General features: G+C 38.0%; 2 protein-coding genes across 5 annotated transcripts in view; one reads left to right on the top strand and one right to left on the bottom strand.

Moving 5' to 3' along the window:
- chn (zinc finger transcriptional factor charlatan) overlaps positions 1-18662 on the top strand; it is a 49416-nt gene that overhangs the window by 5553 nt on the left and 25201 nt on the right. The window contains exons 1-2 of one of the 4 annotated variants that reach the window (XM_089697645.1): positions 12034-12175; positions 15378-15554. The exons of 1 other annotated variant lie outside the window; for it this stretch is intronic. The gene's annotated coding sequence lies outside the window, so the exon portion shown is untranslated. Of the gene's footprint in view, positions 1-12033; positions 12176-15377; positions 15555-18662 lie in introns of those variants that run through there. 2 more of the 4 variants (XM_089697646.1, XM_089697647.1) reach the window with 2 other exon arrangements.
- Dhit (regulator of G protein signaling double hit) lies at positions 1362-17809 on the bottom strand. The gene is made up of 8 exons (XM_089697674.1): positions 17740-17809; positions 17194-17426; positions 12031-12119; positions 11599-11607; positions 10731-10823; positions 3012-3073; positions 2759-2925; positions 1362-2158 (listed from the first exon to the last, which is right to left on the bottom strand). Exons 3-8 carry the CDS (start codon positions 12117-12119, stop codon positions 1916-1918), a joined length of 663 nt encoding a protein of 220 aa, XP_089553800.1. The 5' UTR covers positions 17194-17426; positions 17740-17809; the 3' UTR covers positions 1362-1915.

Below are 18662 nucleotides of genomic sequence, written 5' to 3'. Positions count from 1 at the left end.
TTATAATAACATAAGTAGTTTTGACTGTCCGTTTAAAGTGGGTCAAAAGCATATTACGGGTAAAGCATAGAATAGCTGTTAGCGTGTTGAAATACTTTTCAGGCTACGGCCTAAGTTTAATATTTTAATCTGGATTCTTACTTGGTTACATCTACTACCTTTCAGTGAAAGCCCTATCAAAATCGTTACCGCCGTTCCAGACAAAAAAGGCAAAATTCGAAAAAAAGAGCGTGTGTGCCAGACACGTGCTGATCACACGTGTCAGAAGTAAAAGTTCTTTGGCAAGATGCAAAGATACCAAATCGTCGCCTTACTTCTTGACGTGACGGTATCTTGAAATTTTACTCTCAACTCGCCTCAAGAAATTTCACTTCAAAAAGCAATTTTGGTATATTTACTATGTCCATGTGCATTTACTTAAAAATTGGTTACTGGTTACTTATTTACAAAACTACTCCAATAGGTATAATATTACCAAGTGTGACGATCTAAACAAACAATAGGAATGTACTTAGCTACCATCTGTTGTTAATAAAAAAATTGGTTACTGGTTACTTATTTACAAAACTACTCCAATAGGTATAATATTACCAAGTGTGACGATCTAAACAAACAATAGGAATGTACTTAGCTACCATCTGTTGTTAATAAAAAAATTCAACTCTTTTAATTTCAGAACTAACCTATGACAAATTGAAAAAAAAATATGTGTGCGTGTACTAGTGTACACACGTAAGAAGTGAAACTTCTTTATGACCTTATTTTTCAAAAAATAATTTACTATATGCAACTTTACAGAAATACGTCGAATCGCGCGTGGTAGGGATAAGAAAAAGATGGCGCGTAACGGTAAAATGTCACGCGTAACGAAAAAAACGTTACACTAAATTTTTTTCCAATCCCGATAAAGAAGTTTCACTTCAAAAAAAGTCATAATAGAATAAACAAATGTGAATTTTTAACTGTATGAGCAATATTTTTATTAAAATTTTCTTTTATTTTACGTTTAATAACAGTTTTGAATTTTCTAACTAAAAAACTAAACTAAACTAATTGACCACAGCTTCTCAAAGTTAGTAGTTAAGTTATTGCTAAAACAAAAATGTTATGTCTTGCTAATATTTTTTCAGATTTTCTGAAAAATTGCGTATTTTTTAAGATAAGATAATTTATGAATACCGTTATTAGGGAACATTGAAAGAAAAAAGTTGGAAATAGGACGTAAACTACGGATGTGATGTCCACAAATGTCGCTCGATTAGGATTATCCATCATTTCTGGGGAAACCCTATAAATATTAAAGCAGGAAACGGGGGATGCGTGAATTGAAACACATTTTGGAGTACAAGAAATTTACATTCCTTAAAAATAAATTTACTGTAAAATATAGTTAACTAGTGTTGTTTTAGGATACGGTAACATATCGAATTTAGATTTTAATTTATTATAATATTAGAAATATTTCAGTTATAGTACGATACACAGAAGGCAGATTTATCTTAACATCATTTCACTAATATTAAAATCACAATAAAATAAAACACGGAAATACATGAACAGATTTATTCGTTGACTCACTGGCAAACTTAATTGGTCCACCTTTATTGCTTCAAACTAGACTCGCGATCGTGGCATCGGGTTCGCGTAGGGACTGCGGGGGCAAGGGCGAGGAGGGGAGCGGGAGGAGCGGGAAACGGGGAGAGGGCAGAGCGGGTCCGGGGGCGGCGGGGATCGGGGCAGCGGGGCGCAGGCGGCGGTGGACCAGCGAAGTTGCCGCGGCGGCGGCCGCGCGCGCCTCACCTTAACTTAGCCTAACTATATACAAAATTAGTACCCGTTTAATGTATATCGAAGCTATATACACGATAATCAAAATGTGCAGTTCATAATATTAGTCCACGAGGCGAGGCCGGCGTCACTTGGTCTCGGCGGGCGGGGGCGCGGGCGCGGCGGGCGGGGGAGCTGGCGCAGGGCCGCCGCTGGGCGAGCCGGCCGACATGCGTGCCAGCGCCTTGTACAGCGGCGAGTTGACGAAGCGCGGGTACGAGTCGCGGTGCATGAGCGTGTAGATCTGCAGCTGCGCCTCGTCGAACGTGTGCGGCGTCGGCTCCACCATGTTGCGGTTCACCGTCTCGCGCACGCGAGAGTCCAGAGACACCTGCGCACAAACAGCTCATCACGATTACTGAGTACAAAATATATCGATAGATTCATCTAATGGAATACGCGATGACTTCTTTTCCCAGCGAACTATGTAGATACATCTATATACAATGTCGCTCATGCGCATGTGACTGCCCGTAATATTCTGAATATTCATGAAGAAATATCGAAAATAAACTTCAAAAGGGGGGTCTAATGTCTTGTCTATCTATAATATTTTTCATGTTATTCAATTTTTAATTTTTGGTAGACTTGCTTTCTATTTTTTGACACATCTCCGAAGTTTATGGGTAGATTTCGATTCTGTTTATTATATCCAAGAGCATAAGAGTTATTTTAACAGGTTAATTAACATTTTTACTAAAAATTATCGACTACGAAAAAAAAAGACGGAATCGATGTCATTTTTCGGTAAAAAATTGTGTATTTATTAAAAAAAACTAGTTAGTTTTTGACTTAGTTTTTGATAATATTGAAAGGTTTTAATTTAAGCTATCGTGCATACATTTAAATAAAAACTTGAATATTAATTAAGACGGGCCCTTAATTCCCTGGGGTAGAGAACAACGTATGAAAGCGAAACGAAGGCCGGTACCTCCTTAGGCGAGAGGATGGAGATGTAGTCCTCGTAGATGAAGCGCGCCTTCTCCTCGACGGCGTCGGGGTCGGTCTCGCGCTTGAGCTCCTCGCACGCCAGCCAGAACATGATGTTCTCTTCCGAGTACTCGCCGCGCAGGAAGTCGCGGAAAACCTTGCGCCCAGCTGCCGACAACACGACATGCACAGGTCAGACGTTGCGCCACCGAAGCCAACTTATTCATTGACAAGGTACAAACGACTCATCTTACCAGCGCTTCGCATGAGACGATCGAAAGATTGGCCCCAACTTTGAATCTCCTCTAACGTAGGTCTGAAAAATCAAATTTTAATTTTAACAAAATTTAGTAAAATTTGATAGTTTTGATTGTATGGCATTCAAATGCTTTATAAATATAAATTTATAAAGAATAGAAAAAAATCGATCACGAGTAAAATTAAGTAAGTAGGTAATATGATAAAATTGCTATCATTTTTGGCCGAGACATTCGATAAAATAATATAAGGTAACTATGACATTTACCGGCCAATTAGTAAAAAAGGGCATGATAGCCCGGTCAATTTAAACATTCGAAGTTACATAAAGTCCCAACAAGCTGAATTTTTGTGAAGTTGTTGAAAACATAATTATAAACAATGTCTAAAAGTTCCCTATCATTCCCCTGCAAGGAAAAAAATTTATTCAAGGTCAAAGGTTAAAAAAATGTGTGTTTCGCGATTTTCAGCAAAACGGTAAGTTTTATCATAAAGTACCTCAGGCAAAGATTGTAGATCATAAAATTATCTATAAAAAATGTATCAATACTCTTTTTCTTACGAGCCACCGTTTCCGAGATATAACGATTCAAAAAGTTATAAAAGTTGTTATCGTCATAATATGCACACGTTTCCACGCCACCTATGAGGTAATGTACTTAGCGCGTTTTTTAACGTGGTTTCCCCAGTAGGCCTACTCCACAGGTCAGTTGTGATCCTGTTTAATGTAAAACTATTGCGAAATAACGGAAATTTTCAAAGATTAGGAATGATAAAAGCGATGTAAATGAAAAAAAAAAGTGTTGAAGTTTATTCGTCTTATTCGTAAGTTTCAAATTCTTGTTCTTCTTCTTATTCTTCTTCTCCTGCTTCTTCTTCATCTTCATTTTGGATGCAAGTAAATTGCGTCAATAGCGATGTATCGCATGATACTTCGTCGGAGTCAAACGAATCCTCCATTGTTTGTGATTCAATATTAGAGCACGACCGGCCTTGACAATTTGTGCATGCCAGAGAACAAGACAGTCTGACTTTTTTGCAACCACAATTAGCACTACATCCCTTTTTGCAGTTGCAAAAAATAGTGTTCAGCAGTTTTTCCGGCGCAGGTGGAAGTAAAGTTTGAACTGGCTCTAATATATTGTTAACCAACTTCCAACCCCAGTCTGTAGGGTCTAGCTGATCATAACCAAGCCACACTTGAACTTGGTAATATACTCGAAAAAAATGTTGGTGAGCAGCAACTGAGGTTGGAGGAAGACAAGCTAGTTGAACTTGTTTTTTATGTTTAGTGTTTTTAACGAAACATGCATATCGATGCTTATCTAAACAGGTAGTTTTTTTAGGAGCTACGTACATAGAAGAAAGCGGATGCCGTTGGTAATAACTTCTTGTTGAGTTGAATTACTCTTTTTAAAAACTTCAGCACATTGAATTAAATCTTGTTTTTCAAACATTTTGAAAACTGCTGTTTTACCCCTCCTGTAAAATGCAGATGTCGTATCACAGCCAGTTATTGCGTGTAAAAATTGTACATGATCTTTACACTTAACTAAAGTAAATAAACTTTTTAATGAATATATATTTGATTGATGCTGAGCTTTTCCTGGTTTTAAGAAAAAAATAGTTTTTTTCAGTTGGCGTTCCAGCAGTGAGTAATACAAGTAAGTCAACATCTTCACCAACAACAATAGTTGTATTTGTCAAATTGAATTGCTCTATTGCTGTTTCAATAATCAATACATCAGCATCATTATTGGCTTGTTTTACCAATATATTTTCAGCCGTAAACTTTTCTTTCAACATTGAAATGAACCGAGACTTGTTGTGGGTATTTGTAAGAAATTTCTGTTGACTGGTTGGGACTATCATAAGTTCATCAAATAAAATATCAGAAGATAAAGATGTTGCTAAAGTTCGACGACGTTGTTCTGCAGCTTTGATATTTCTCGTGCAATCATCATAGCCATCAAATACGACAGTAACTCTGGAACCAAAATGCCTACGTACATATTGAACGTACACACCGGCACGAAATCTTGGCCACTTACAAATTTGCCGATAAAAATGTTTTGAAGTGTTTTTCACGATTTTTTTGTATGCAGATATGTTAACATATTATTTGTTTAATTTTATGGTAAGAAATCATTAAGTTTGAGAATAATCTTTTACCACTTTTTAAGAGTTACTCGAAATTTGTGATTTGTGCGATTAAGCCGAAGATACGAATTGTTCGTTTTAAACTTTTTTAGATATCGTTTATGACGTTTTAAGATATTGTTATTGTTGTACTGTAGTCAATGATCATAACAAACAATAAAAAATGCCGTTAACATCTGAACAACCTGCTCAGGCCATCACAATGTTAGACCAATGACTGCCGCAACGTAAAGTACCTAATGTTCAGTACATACCACGTTCAGCGGTGCACTATGCATGGAGAAGATACCAGGAGACTGGTAGCTACATGTGCAGACCAGGAAATGAAGGCGAGAGGTGCGCATCAGCTCGAGAAGACCCGTTTATTGTTCAAGAGATACTCAGAAATGGCTTTCTGACAGTTTTTGAGATACGCCACCGGCTCTAAAACACCAGGATAATAAATGTGAGTGAGCAATCGGTGAGAAGACTAATGAAGGAAGTTAATTTGAAGGTTTACAGACCAGCACGCCGTCCAGAACTCCTCAGACATCACAGAGAAGCACGTCTTCGTTTTGCACGAGAACATGAAAACTGGACCCACAGCCAGTGCACTCGTGAGGTGTTCACAGATGACTGCTAAGTCACTTTACGAGCTTCTGATAGCCAAGAGTCAGTATAGAGGAGACGAGAAGAGAGGTTTTCACCCATCACCACACTCAAACTGCGATTTTTCATGGAGGGTCAATAATGGTATGGGGAGGTATAAGTTCCGATGCTCGCACGGAGTTAGTTATCGTAGATAATGCCTTAAATTTGATCAAGTACATTGAGGAAATTCTCCAGGAACATGTTCAGCCCTATTACAGGTTTATCAGTGAAGAAAATTTGCTACTAATACACTATAACGCACGTCCGCGTGTCGTACGATGCGTATAAGAGTACCTTCAAGAGGCTATTATTGAAAAATTGGAGTGGCCAGCTCGTAGCCCGGATCTTAATCCAATAGAACACATCTGGGACATGCTTAAAAGAAACATAAAGTTCGATTCCAACCCAGCACCAATGTTAGATGAGCTTAGAAATACAGCTGGGCCCGTTTGGTACACTATAGCTCAAGTGGACATCAAAAATTTCTTCTAGAGTATGCCAGACTGGATGCAAACAGTGTTTAAGAAAAGAGAAGGAAACACCCTTAAAATGTTCAATTTTTTTTATGGAAACGTTGATTAAATTTTTATTGAATTTTGTAGTAGAAAAGAAATAGTGTTATTTTACCCAAAAATTTGCAGTGGCCAAGATTCCGTGCCGGTGAGTGATTTATCTAAGATAACGTTGAATGTTTCTTCGCTATCCCACACAACGCGGTGTAGTAAGTATCCTCCTTTGACCTTGAATAAACATTTTTTTACAGGGGAATGATGGGGAACTTTTAGACATTGTTTATAATTGTGTTTTCAACAACTTCACAGAAATTCAGCTTGTTGGGACTTTATGTAACTTCACCCTCTTTTTTTGGTTTAAATTGACCGGGCTATGATGTTATCGAATAAACTATTGCTAAAAATAACGGACATTATGAAAAAAAAAGTATTTTCAACCGAAAACCTACTTTATAACTTGAAAAGTTTAATTTGTAGGCACATAACAAATTGTTATTAATTTACTTAAACCATGGTACGGTATACAGTGTGGAAATTTTCGATGGGCTCTGGAGGGAAATTACTAGAAATACTGAAGATATCAAATTTTGCTGAAAGGATTTTTAAAAAGAAATAGAACTGCATTCAAAGATTTTTAAAAATCAACTTGCATCAACCGGGAATCGAACTAACTAAAAATTAAAAATTGTTATTTTATTCTTCAAATCGACCTTAAATTAGGCCTTAAACTAGTATTTTCTATACCATATTATCCGTAAAATATTAAATCTTTATTATGGAGTACCAGTCCTAGTACCTACTATGCATGCCAAATAAGAATAGGACTGTCAAGACGCCATATTGTTCAGTAATACGCGCTAACTTCATTACCAAAGCGTATGGTGTGCAAAAAAATCAATAAAGAAATTATATTCAGTTTAAATATTTAATGTACGCTTTGTTGGTATTTCTAATACATTTCACGCCAAATTTATTATGAATGAGTAGGATTTGAAAATAAAAGCACGTATATAAAAAAACATATATATTATTTCAGTTTTTATCAATCGGATAATATTTCCTCTACACCACTTAACACAGCGTCATCGTCGTCGTATTCTGAATTTTCATTGCTGTCGCTGTCGCTGCTATCTCCGCAATCCGCATTAACTATGAAAATGTTAACTTTTTATGAATACTGTTTCCATACCTGTATAATTAATTTATCCATAATCCATCAGTGAAATTCAATAAATAGTATTTTTTAATGAATATAACGATTATACAATAATTAAATATGATCATGAACAATAAAAAATAATTATATGAAAATTCTTTTTCGCACATTTTTTTGCTGGCAGTACTAATTTGATAGTTTTCGTGTGAAGTTGGCAGCAAGCGCGGTCCTATTCTTAGTTGGCACGCATAGTACGTATGGGCTTTGATCAACGTCTACGAAAAATTGTCCGTCCGTCGAGTGAACAACCAGTTATAATAATTTTCTAATGGCTCAACATGTGTTTTATTAAAGACATGAATTTTCGGTAAGAAAATAGGTAATTTCATTGGTAAATAATTAAATGCACATAATATTATCTTTCTTAGACGTTTCTTTTTTATTAAAGTTTTAAAGTGAGTAGGACGTTATAAACATGTTTTCGGTGCAAGACCGCAGTATTAAAATTCGCTTATTTTTTGTCTTTTTCATTTGTTTTGTTATTAATTATTATCTAAAATTTCAGAGGAAAATAAATTTATGTATCCAGAATGAGGCGTCTCATTTTGAATAATTTATTAGTTAAATACTTATAATCTAAGGTTAAATAGTCTTAAAATTAGTAACCTAAGTTAGTAACGTTCTTTATGTTGACATGTTATTGCATACATTCAAAATCTTCAATTCCATTATATTTCTATTTCTAAGAGCAAATATTTTTACGAGAAATTAACAATTAATTATCTTTAACATGGTTTGAGTCGATTTTAAGAATAAAATAACAATTATTTTTTAAGCTATTGCATCTATCGCAGGCCTTGAGCGCGGAGACCGAATCGAGAAATTCCGTAACGAAAAAACCTCACGCTCCCCACTCCGACGGGCGGAGGTGTGGCTTGAAGGCATAGCATGCAATAGCTTTACCGCGGCAGTCCCCGAGTGCCACACGTCGTTTTTTTTTCGAAGTGAAAACTTCTTTAGCGGCGTTGAGCACTTTTTCTGTAATGGGTATAAAATCTTAAACTCGCGTCAGGACACGTGACCTGATCGAAAAAGCGTAAGACGTAATATCAAACATGCTCAACGTTAATAATCAAGTTTTCACTTCTGCCGGCACTCCCGGAGTGCAACCCGTCTTTTTTTTTCATTTTGAAGTGAAACTTCTTTATCGGGGGTGGACAAAAATTTTGTGAGACATTTTTGCCGTTACGCCGCGCGCGTGACATTTTTGCGTTACGCCGTACTCGTGACTATATACATTATACATGTTATATTAAAGTGATCAGCAAAATCAAAGGGTTTGTTTTAATTCTAATTCCAGTGAATTTATAAAAAAAGTAAATAAGTAATTATATCTATTTTTCTAATACTTAGGTGTAATAATGGTATTTATTTTTCTAAGTTATTTATGATTGACCTCACTTTTTGATTGTATTTTTCAACACACTAACACGTGGGTGGAATTATGGTATCAATTTTTTCTAATACTTGAATGTTGATTGTGGTATTTATTTTTCTAAAATTGTATTTAAAGTTAACCTCAGTTTTTGATTGAATTTTTTAAAACACCAACACGTGGGCGTGATCATGTTATTTATTTTTCAAGTTATTTAAGCTTAACCTCTGTCTTAATATGTATATATTATGTACTATGTGCGTCATTAATTTCTGACTGTTTCGAGATTTGGTGCAAAATAAAACAGTGTGTAAATAAAATTAAACAATTGAGTAAAAGTATAATTTCATAGATAACACGTTGAGAAGTTCCCTGTATAAATATATAATATACATATCTTGTATAAATACATACATAATATGCCTATAGATCTTTACTCAATTGTTTTATTTTATTGATTTTTTACAAATTTTATTTACACACTATTTTATTTTGCACCAAATTTCGAAACAGTCAGAAATTAATGACGCACATATTATATATACGTTTTAATATAGAATATTTTTTATTTTACAACCTTTACAACTTGATCATTAGGAATTTATTACCTCTATTGTTCGAACAAAAATAAGTTACCGACTTTAAGAACGTGCCGACAATGTAAGTACACTATTGTTTCTTAGAAAACATTTTAGGAGTATACGATAATAAATCTATGACTCACGTAAACACGTGTTTGCTTGATTGGTGTCAGGTGTTCAATTATAATTTTATGAATTCAAAATTTATAAACTCTCTGTCCAATCAAAATCCGCCTAAGTCGAAATCCTTTATAAGCTGAAAACGGCAGTGGCCGGCGTAAATATTCAAATAGGTAGCGAGGAGCGAAGCGACGAGCATCTTAGGTTAACTTTTGAACTACCGCACGAGCCGAGCGAGCGAAGCGAGCGAGTTGCAGCAGCGGCTGGTGTAAATATTTAAATAGGTAGCGAGGAGCGAAGCGACGAGCATCTTAGGTTAACTTTTGAACTACCGCACGAGCCAAGCGAGCGAAGCGAGCGAGTCGCGGCAGTGGCCGGCGTAAATATTCAAATAGGTAGCGAGGAGCGAAGCGACGAGCATCTTAGGTTAACTTTTGAACTACCGCACGAGCCGAGCGAGCGAAGCGAGCGAGTTGCAGCAGCAGCCGGTGTAAATATGTAAATAGGTAGCGAGGAGCAAAGCGACGAGCATCTTAGGTTAACTTTTGAACTACCGCACGAGCCGAGCGAGCGAAGCGAGCGAGTTGCAGCAGCGGCCGGTGTAAATATTTAAGTAGGTAGCGACGAGCGTGTGACTAACGTATTTCTTTAATATTGTTTATAGTAAATTATTTTTTGAAAAATAAGGACATAAAGAAGTTTCACTTCTTACGTGTGTACTCTAGTACACGCACACATTTTTTTAGTTAGTTCGATTCCCGGTCGAAGCAAGTGAATTTTCGAAAATATTTGAATACAGTTCTTTTTATTTTTAAAAATAAAGGTATGTTTCCTTTCAGCAAAATTTGCTATCTTCAGTATTTCTAGTACTTTCCCTCCAGGGCCCATCGAAAAGTTCCACACTGTATAATGCAGTGGTGGCTCAGGGGTAAGGACCTCGGAATTCGAGTTGATAAGTCGAGGTTTCGAGACCTGATGATACGGCATAGATATGATCGAAAACATAAACATGGGATCCAATTTACAAAGATGGTTTTTAAAATGATAATGATGAATGAATGATCGGCATTCGCGGTGGAAGGAATTAGGAAGGTGAGCGAGAGCAGGGCGACGGTACTCACGGCGCGTCGCCGTCCAGCAGCGGCTCGTTGGGCCCGGGGCCGGGCTCGCGCGGCTTCTTGCCGGGCCCGCCCTCCGAGCCGCGCGCCGCCAGCCTGCCGACCGACCACACCTTACTTACTCCACATATGCGATACTGTTATGCTATTCATTATTATTCTTCGCTTACAATAAAAAAATATAAGTACGTCTCATACGAACTCTCAGATACCGAACCAAATTTTAGCAATATTAATTTAAACACAGCATATAATAAGCAGTTCATCACTTTGAAAAATACTATTATTTAATGGATATGCCCATTATACTTAGTATTTTTAGTACTATATGAGTAGGTAGGTACTAGGTACTATGAGCTCAATCAATTACCTATACTATATAAAGTGTAAGCCAATAAAATTTATTTATTAACTTACTGGGTACTTAAAGGGAAAAACGTACCTATTCTAGTATGTATTTATAATCGCTGAACTAGAAGTTTAGTACGTTACGTACGGACGTACGTATAGTACGTTCAATCTGTATTTTATTATCAATCATTCGTCGCTTGTCTTATATATAAAAATGAATCGCAAAATGTGTTGGTAAGCGCATAACTCGAGAACGGCTGAACCGATTTCGATAATTCTTTTTTTATTATATTCCTTGAAGTACAAGGATGGTTTTTATGTAGAGAAAACGTAATTATGTACCACGGGCGAAGCCGGGGCGGACCGCTAGTTTATAATAAATATATCTTTGAATAAAGGAAAACGAATAAGTTAAACAAAAATTCTTTACCTGTGGTAAGTCATAAAAGTAAACATGCTAATTATTATATTATTATCTGCGTAAAAGCCGTTGCGAAAGACTGCAGGGTCGTGCACTTACCACTTAGCCCTGAAACAATGAAAACATCAAGTGATTAGGATTCCTTGTTAAGATTTTAGAATTTAGGTCCATATAATCATTTTCAGCAATTGTAGGTAATTAGTAATTATAATGATGAAGTCGGGGCGTCCATAAATTAGATAAGTACGTGAGACTTTTTGAAGTGGCGCATTGAGAGTAAAATTTTAAGGTCGCGTCATAGCCGTACCGTCACGTCATGGAGTAAGGCGACGATTTTGGTATCTTTGAATCTTGCCAAACTAGTTTCACTTCTGACACGTGTGATCGACACACACGTTCTCTTTTTATTTTTTCGATGATCATATATATTTTGTGGAAGAAAACGTGTAACTTAATCTAACCGGCCACTTTTTAAAGGAGACGTGTGTGTGATGGTGGTGGGGGGTGGGGAGAAGCGCGAGGGATACGCACCAGGAGCAGGAGCAGCAGCAGCACCAGCAGAGACAGCACGGCTTGGCGGCGGGCCGGCAGCCGCGCGCCAACGCGGCCAGGCTGCACATCTGCAACGCAACACACTCTCATAACTCATTCTCTCTCTATTGACACGTGTTAACAGGTTTGTGTTTAATGCATATTCCGGTCAATTTAGACATCCGACGGGGCATCGTACATGTTATGAATAATGCCATCAAAATAAATCTAAAAAGTTTGGCGAATCCAAAAAGTACACACTACACGCCTCAATCGTTTTATACTACAAACACGAAACCTGGCAGGAAATTATCTAATTTCGAGTGTTTCAACAATTTCATGTCGTGAACTTGACACAACGCGGTCTTTCGAGAATAGAACACACCCACACGCTTCGCGTTGTGAAGCGTGCAGTAATTAAAATAGTCGTGTGTCCCTTTTCCCAGATTTCAATGCAATATCTACTAGATTTTTATAAAAAGTTTAGTGGAAGAACGATTATATTTCCGGAAGAAATAAAATTAAGTACTTAAGTGATCATTTTACTATAGTGAAAAATATTATGAGACATTCCCAGAATTACCTTTGAGAGACGGGTCCGGTCCGTTATTTTTAATATTTTTAAGTCGGTTTGAACATGACCTCGATTAAACAGTCGGAGACGATCAAATATGTAGTTGCTGTTGAGACACACGCATTTTAGGAGCGCTGTCGTATCATTGGGTTGCCACTTGCCTTGACACTTGCTATACTGATTAATGTAATCAAATCCACCAATAAAAGCAGACGTCTATCAATTAATTAAATACTGAATTGAAGAAACAAGATATAAACTTTACTTGTAACGCCTTACATCTCCTTACATAAATCGATCGATATCATTAAATATACCTAGGTATCCCAGAAATGGTTCACCTCCCATCGACCCCAAAACTATCTCGAAGGCTATGTCGCGGTCTACGCCATTGTTTTTTAAAATTAACAAAAATCACGATTAGTCACATTAAGCTGTTTGTGTTCATTGTTTAATGATATGCGTTCAAACCTAAACTGCAGAAGAGATTTTGATGTACCTATTTGGTAATGGCTGATAAGAGTAGGTAGTAGATATGCTAATGTTTTAGAATCTTCATGATATAGATTATAGAGTATAGACCACATTATTTGACCATTGCTCAAATAAAATTTATATTTTGTGACGTCTTACTTTTCTCAGAAATTGCGTTTTTTTAAACTAATTTAGTAATACCGTTAACAGTAAAAAAAATTGAAAGAAAAAAGATCAGACAATATCCTACTATCCTACTACCTAATATTATAAATGCGAAAGTTTGTGAGGGTGGATGTGTATATACCTATGTGTGTTTGTTACTCTTTCACGCAAATACTACTGAACCGATTACAATGAAATTTAGCACACAATATATAGAGGGAAACTTGGATTAATCCCACGGGAACGGGAACTATGCGGGTTTTTCTTTGAAAACGCGGGCGAAGCCGCGGGCGGAAAGCTAGTAATATTATAAGACCCAAACCTGTGCTCAAACTACGGATGTGATGTGCATAAATTCGAGAAAAAATGAGATTTTTCTGAAATTTACAAATTTGGCGTAGACCGCAATCCGTTTGGGATAGAGTTTTCAGGGCGGTGGGAGGTGAGGTGATGAACTGATGAGAGAGGTTTGAACAGGAACCAACATTTTGTAAAGAAAGACCAACAAACAAGCATCCTTTCACATTGATAGTTTTCGTAAGGATTCTTCAAGCGATTAGTTAAGAGCAGTGCACTGTAACATGTGCGTATTAAAGTTCAGCGCATGAAAATCTCAAATAAACTATGAAATGGGTCAAGGGCGACTAACGCAATACCCGAAAGTGTTTCTCACGCCGCGAGCGCACGGCGCTGTGTGGCGTTGTGTGGTGTGCTGTGCTGTAGTGTGGCTTGGTGTCGCATGGTGTGGTGTGGCGCGGCACGCGCACGGGGCACCAGACACCAGTCACCACGCACGCGCTCCTTCTGTCACTGCTCTTTATGTGCACAACCAAACATTCAAGTCGGTTTGAAAAAATTGACCGCGACCTACCTCAACTTGTGAGGTATCTATATATTGGAAAGTTAGTCTCCATCTTGAAAATATTGCTGGTGAAAGGCCGCAATTTTAGTTCCTGTTGCATATGAGTTAGTATTTTTACGCAATATCCATTTTCATGTCTAGGTATATGGATTCGAAAGTATTCATTATAAATCAATAGGTGATTTTATTAAGGTGTTACTTTTATAAAAATGAGTAGATGATTAAATATTATTTGATATTTCAGCATGGAGGGGTTCTCGAGGAAAGGCTTATTAATTATTAAGTATGTAATTTGCTATATTTTTTGATAAAGAGGGCGAAGCCGCGGACGGAAATCTTTTAAATTATGTTAAAATTTGCATCCACGCGACGTCGACTTTATGATAACAAAGTAAAATAATATACATATCTAAGATACTTTTAGGTGGTGGGAAAGGAAAGTCGAAAGACCCTTTTTCGTAATTCTGGTATTCGTTACAGTCTACAGATCATCATTCATAGCTCTTGAAAGAATAAATGTAGGATAAATGAACAAGAATTTCTCATTGCGTCTGGATACCATCATCAACAACAGACAATTTTTTTCAAATGTTATACTAAGTACAATTGACAAAATGCAGGTATTTAATACTCAAAAGTGTAACTGCCGACATACATACATACAATAATTATTGTACCTACACGTGACTAACGAAGCCGCAATACAAACAAGATTTTATATTATGTTCCAACAATCAAAGCCGATTTGACGCAAACAATGTCTCCCTGCTATTGTAAAATCAACATTTAATTAACTTTTCGCTCTGTTCGATTGAGAAAGATATAATTACGGGATGAATGTATCTAAATATTGAAAATGATTAATATTTGAATTAAATATTATACCATACTGAGAACGTGGGCTGTTGAAACGTTAGAAGGCGTAGTTACACGTTTCATAATATTATCTACCGTAGCACTTTGACAACGTGTGACTGCGCTTTTCCAAACATGATTTATCTCCATTACAACGAAAACATCTTGATAGAGTCTACTGTGTCCATTTACTTGCAACTACATAAGCAACTTTGTTCAGTTCAGTATTCTGAAAATCTTGTTTTATACTTTTTCAGCGCCGTTTTTTGTCGTAGTTGGGTTTTAGGTTTTTTACTTTTTATTATTTTCCTTTTCTAGAGTTCAGAAAACACTTTGTTTGCAAATAGGTGATAAATTGGTTAATTATTTAAGAAATAAGAATGCTTGCGAATATATTTTGAGTTTGAGTTTGAATAGCCTAGCATGCGGAGGCGTGCTGCGTGCTGCAGCCGGCGGACGGGCGGCGGGGTGCCAGCGAGCCGGAAGGCCAGGTTAGCCGCCAGTGACGCCGACGTCTCTTTGACGAACCCTTTCTTGCGAGCAATTCACAGGAAGATGGAAAAATTTTATCGATGCTCAATTGGACATTCCAATGTAAGTATACTAGGTATGTATTTAGGTACCTAACATGAAAAAATGCTTTCAATTGAGAAGAATGCGTATACCAATTATAATAATTATTCAATGCGTAATTAGGTTATCACTTGTCCAGAGTCTAAAGCAACGCTGTTCTGTTGAGAAAATCTTTTATGTTGCTTAAGTTGTATTTATCAAAGAACTGTTTTACAAATGGGATAATGCTGAACCATATATTATGTTTGTTTGTTTGGTTGAACGTGGCAATATCGGGAATTACGGGTCGAATTAAAAAATTCCTTCAGTGTTAGATAGGAGCTGAGCAATAGGGCAAAACCGCGACGCAGCGTCTTTCCAAACTATACAAGGCCAGTACGCAACGGTGTGAAACTAATCGCGTATAGTTTGGAAATAACTTTTTTACAAAGTCCTTCCAATCTATACAACAGCAGTACGCAAGTACTCGCGTATACTTTGTAGTGAAGTAAGTAAGAATAGCGCTCCAAAATATACAGCGCCAGTACGCATGCGGACTAATCGTGTATGTTTCGGAGTAAGCGCGGCGTCTTTCTATTGCTCGCGCTTATATTATTGTATTGCTGTTTTGAAATCTATTATCAAAATGCATGTGTATTGTGTATGTACTATGTAATGTTGCGTACTGGTCGTATATTTTTTGTATCGAGGATGCTTGTGTCTTCGTTCCCGACTATACTGCACGACTAACAATTAACAATAGTGCTAAAATGTAAGAACCTAATAAGTCCAGAAGAATACGGTTGCGAGGCGACGGAGCCCCGCTTCGCGGGGCTTCTATTTTTGTGTAGTTAAAAAAAACACGAACCTAACCTAACACACAGGTAACCCTTATATCTGTTACCTATTAATTTTTCTAAGCTCACCTAATAATATTTTATTCCATATTTTACTGAATCAATCGAGAAGAATAAAAGTAGATACTTAGATAGATATATAGCTGTACAAGTCTTTGATTGCCTACGCTTATTTATTATTTCACTCAAGCGTAAGTGATGTAGTAGGTATATTTAGTTATATTTTGCGTACTGATCGTGTATAGTTTGGAACGAAGAAGCAAGCATCCGCGTTACAAAGTATACACGATCAGTACGCAAAATTCGTGTATATTTTGTAATAACAAACTTAAAAACAGCATTACAAAGTATACACGAGCAGTTTCCTATGGTTGCGTTCTGGCTATGTATAGTTTGTAAATACGCCGCGACGCACAGCTGGTACATAGTACTATTATATTTTCTGTGCTACAGGTTCGAGTTGCATTTTTTTTATTTTTTTGAGTGAGTTGGTTTGTATATTTTTTGGGAGGCTGTGATTGGTACCACATCACGCTACGGGAAGTAGGAGCGAAGCAGCATTGACATAATTATTATGTTGGTAAAGCGGTAAAAATTATTCCTTTTTGAGAGCTTCCGTCGCGTGCGCTGCGGAAACGGTTGTTTACAAATCGTTTATTTTTGCTCAAATCGATCCAGGTGACACGGGCATGGGTTACACTTACAGGTATCTTTTAAAGATTGGGATGTTGTGCATGTATTTAACTAAGGTAAATTGGCATTCTGTGTTTATTTTGTGTGAATCGTTATCGTAATCACACTCCGAAGGATCGACAGGTACGTACCGACAGCTGCAGCTGAACTTGGAGATCACCAGCTCTTCCTAAATATAGTCCACGACAAGCATTTCACCGAGGAACACACGAAACTTGAACTTTTCACTGGATTTTATATGTTTTTAATTTTTCACATTATACAGAAACACAGTTCCAGAAAAACTTGCACATTCAGTCCGTTAGTCATTTGTAGTCGCTCGGAAGTAAGTCGCCTTCTGCGAAGTGACCGTCTCCGAGGCGAACTGAAACAAAAACAATTTAGTTTGTAGCAGTTCGTCACGTCCATACAGAAATGCGTCATGAGGGCACTCTACTGTGCACATTCTACGGCTGCCTTCGCTCTCATGGGAGCGGTCCGCTTCCGCGCGAAGCCGAGCGGCTCGCCAGTGCGGAAGCGTCGCAGCGTCGCTGACGGACGCGAAAATAAACAGCCATCCGAGGGTAGTGGGTGAGGGTCGCGTGCGCGTATAAATAGCGCGCCCATTGAGGCGCCGCGTGCCGCTGCGCGCTCTGCGAGCCTTGGGCCCGGGCCGCGCCCTGGGCGGGTGCGCTCACCTGGCCGGGGCTGGGCGGGCGGCTCGCCGGCCACGCCGGCGCTAGCGGCGGCGCGGGCGCGGCATGGGCAGCGCGGCCGGCGGCGGCGGCTGGGGCAGGGCTGCACGGGGACGGGCCGCGGCCGGGGCGCGACTGAGCCATCGACCGCGCGCGCCCGCCGCGCCCCGCCGGCGCATGCGCGCGCCGCTCGGGCCCCGCGCACGCGGCGCGCGCCGCTGCGTGTTCCGGCTGCGCGGTCGATGAACCGCGCGCTATTCAGCTTGCAGCGCGACTCCGGTCACATACCTACTTACGCGTATCGATTTTTGCACGAGTGCGTCATCGGCCATTTTCATTCATACTGAAAATCAGTAGGCGTAGTTTATATTCATTTAAAGCGTTATATCATTGTTCGGTGCTCGTGGGATCTTTAGTGCCGTTCGATTTGAGAGAACGTTACGTTGCGCTCGACAGATTTAACTGATAACATTAACTCTTAGATTTTTATTATCTTTATTATCACCGTTTTATGTTAATATTGTTGTAAAATCACTCTCCACATAATACTAATCAGTATAGTAAACACTTGGATCGGTTAACGTACGTTTTAACTATAGCTGTTATAAGTACCTACCTATACTTGGTTATTCATTTTAATTTTTATATATTTTACTACGTAGGTATGTATGTAGTACTCTCAGATATATTATGGTAAGCTCATTGAGCGAAAAAATAGCTCAGAAGTCAGAACACGTTGTGGTCACAGTAAAAGCAAAAGAGCCACAACGAAGTTCGTGTTGTGGATCTTATGAACAGGCTCACAATCCGTCGTGGCAATGAAGAAGTTCCATTACGTATACTGAGCATTAAAAAAACTTTTTTCGTAACCGAACCTTTACCATTTAGTACCATTAAATATTCTAGGCTTCGTTATTAATATTTAA

The sequence above is a fragment of the Colias philodice genome, chromosome 7, assembly GCF_061535455.1.
Source record: "Colias philodice isolate Cphi_HAF_F1 chromosome 7, ilColPhil1 Martin Lab GWU primary, whole genome shotgun sequence".
Taxonomy (NCBI): Eukaryota; Metazoa; Arthropoda; class Insecta; order Lepidoptera; family Pieridae; genus Colias; species Colias philodice.
This window is presented reverse-complemented; position numbering and strand designations above follow the sequence as displayed.

What these genes read in the sequence shown, in the direction of transcription:
- Dhit (XM_089697674.1), bottom strand. Translation starts at nt 12,119, where the DNA reads ATGTGCAGCCTGGCCGCGTTGGCGCGCGGCTGCCGGCCCGCCGCCAAG. An exon ending in CTGCTGGACGGCGACGCGCC is followed by an intron (nt 3,074 to 10,730) that starts GTGAGTACCGTC and finishes TTGATTTTTCAG; the next exon opens with ACCTACGTTAGAGGAGATTC. An exon ending in TCGTCTCATGCGAAGCGCTG is followed by an intron (nt 2,926 to 3,011) that starts GTAAGATGAGTC and finishes TGTTGTCGGCAG; the next exon opens with CTGGGCGCAAGGTTTTCCGC.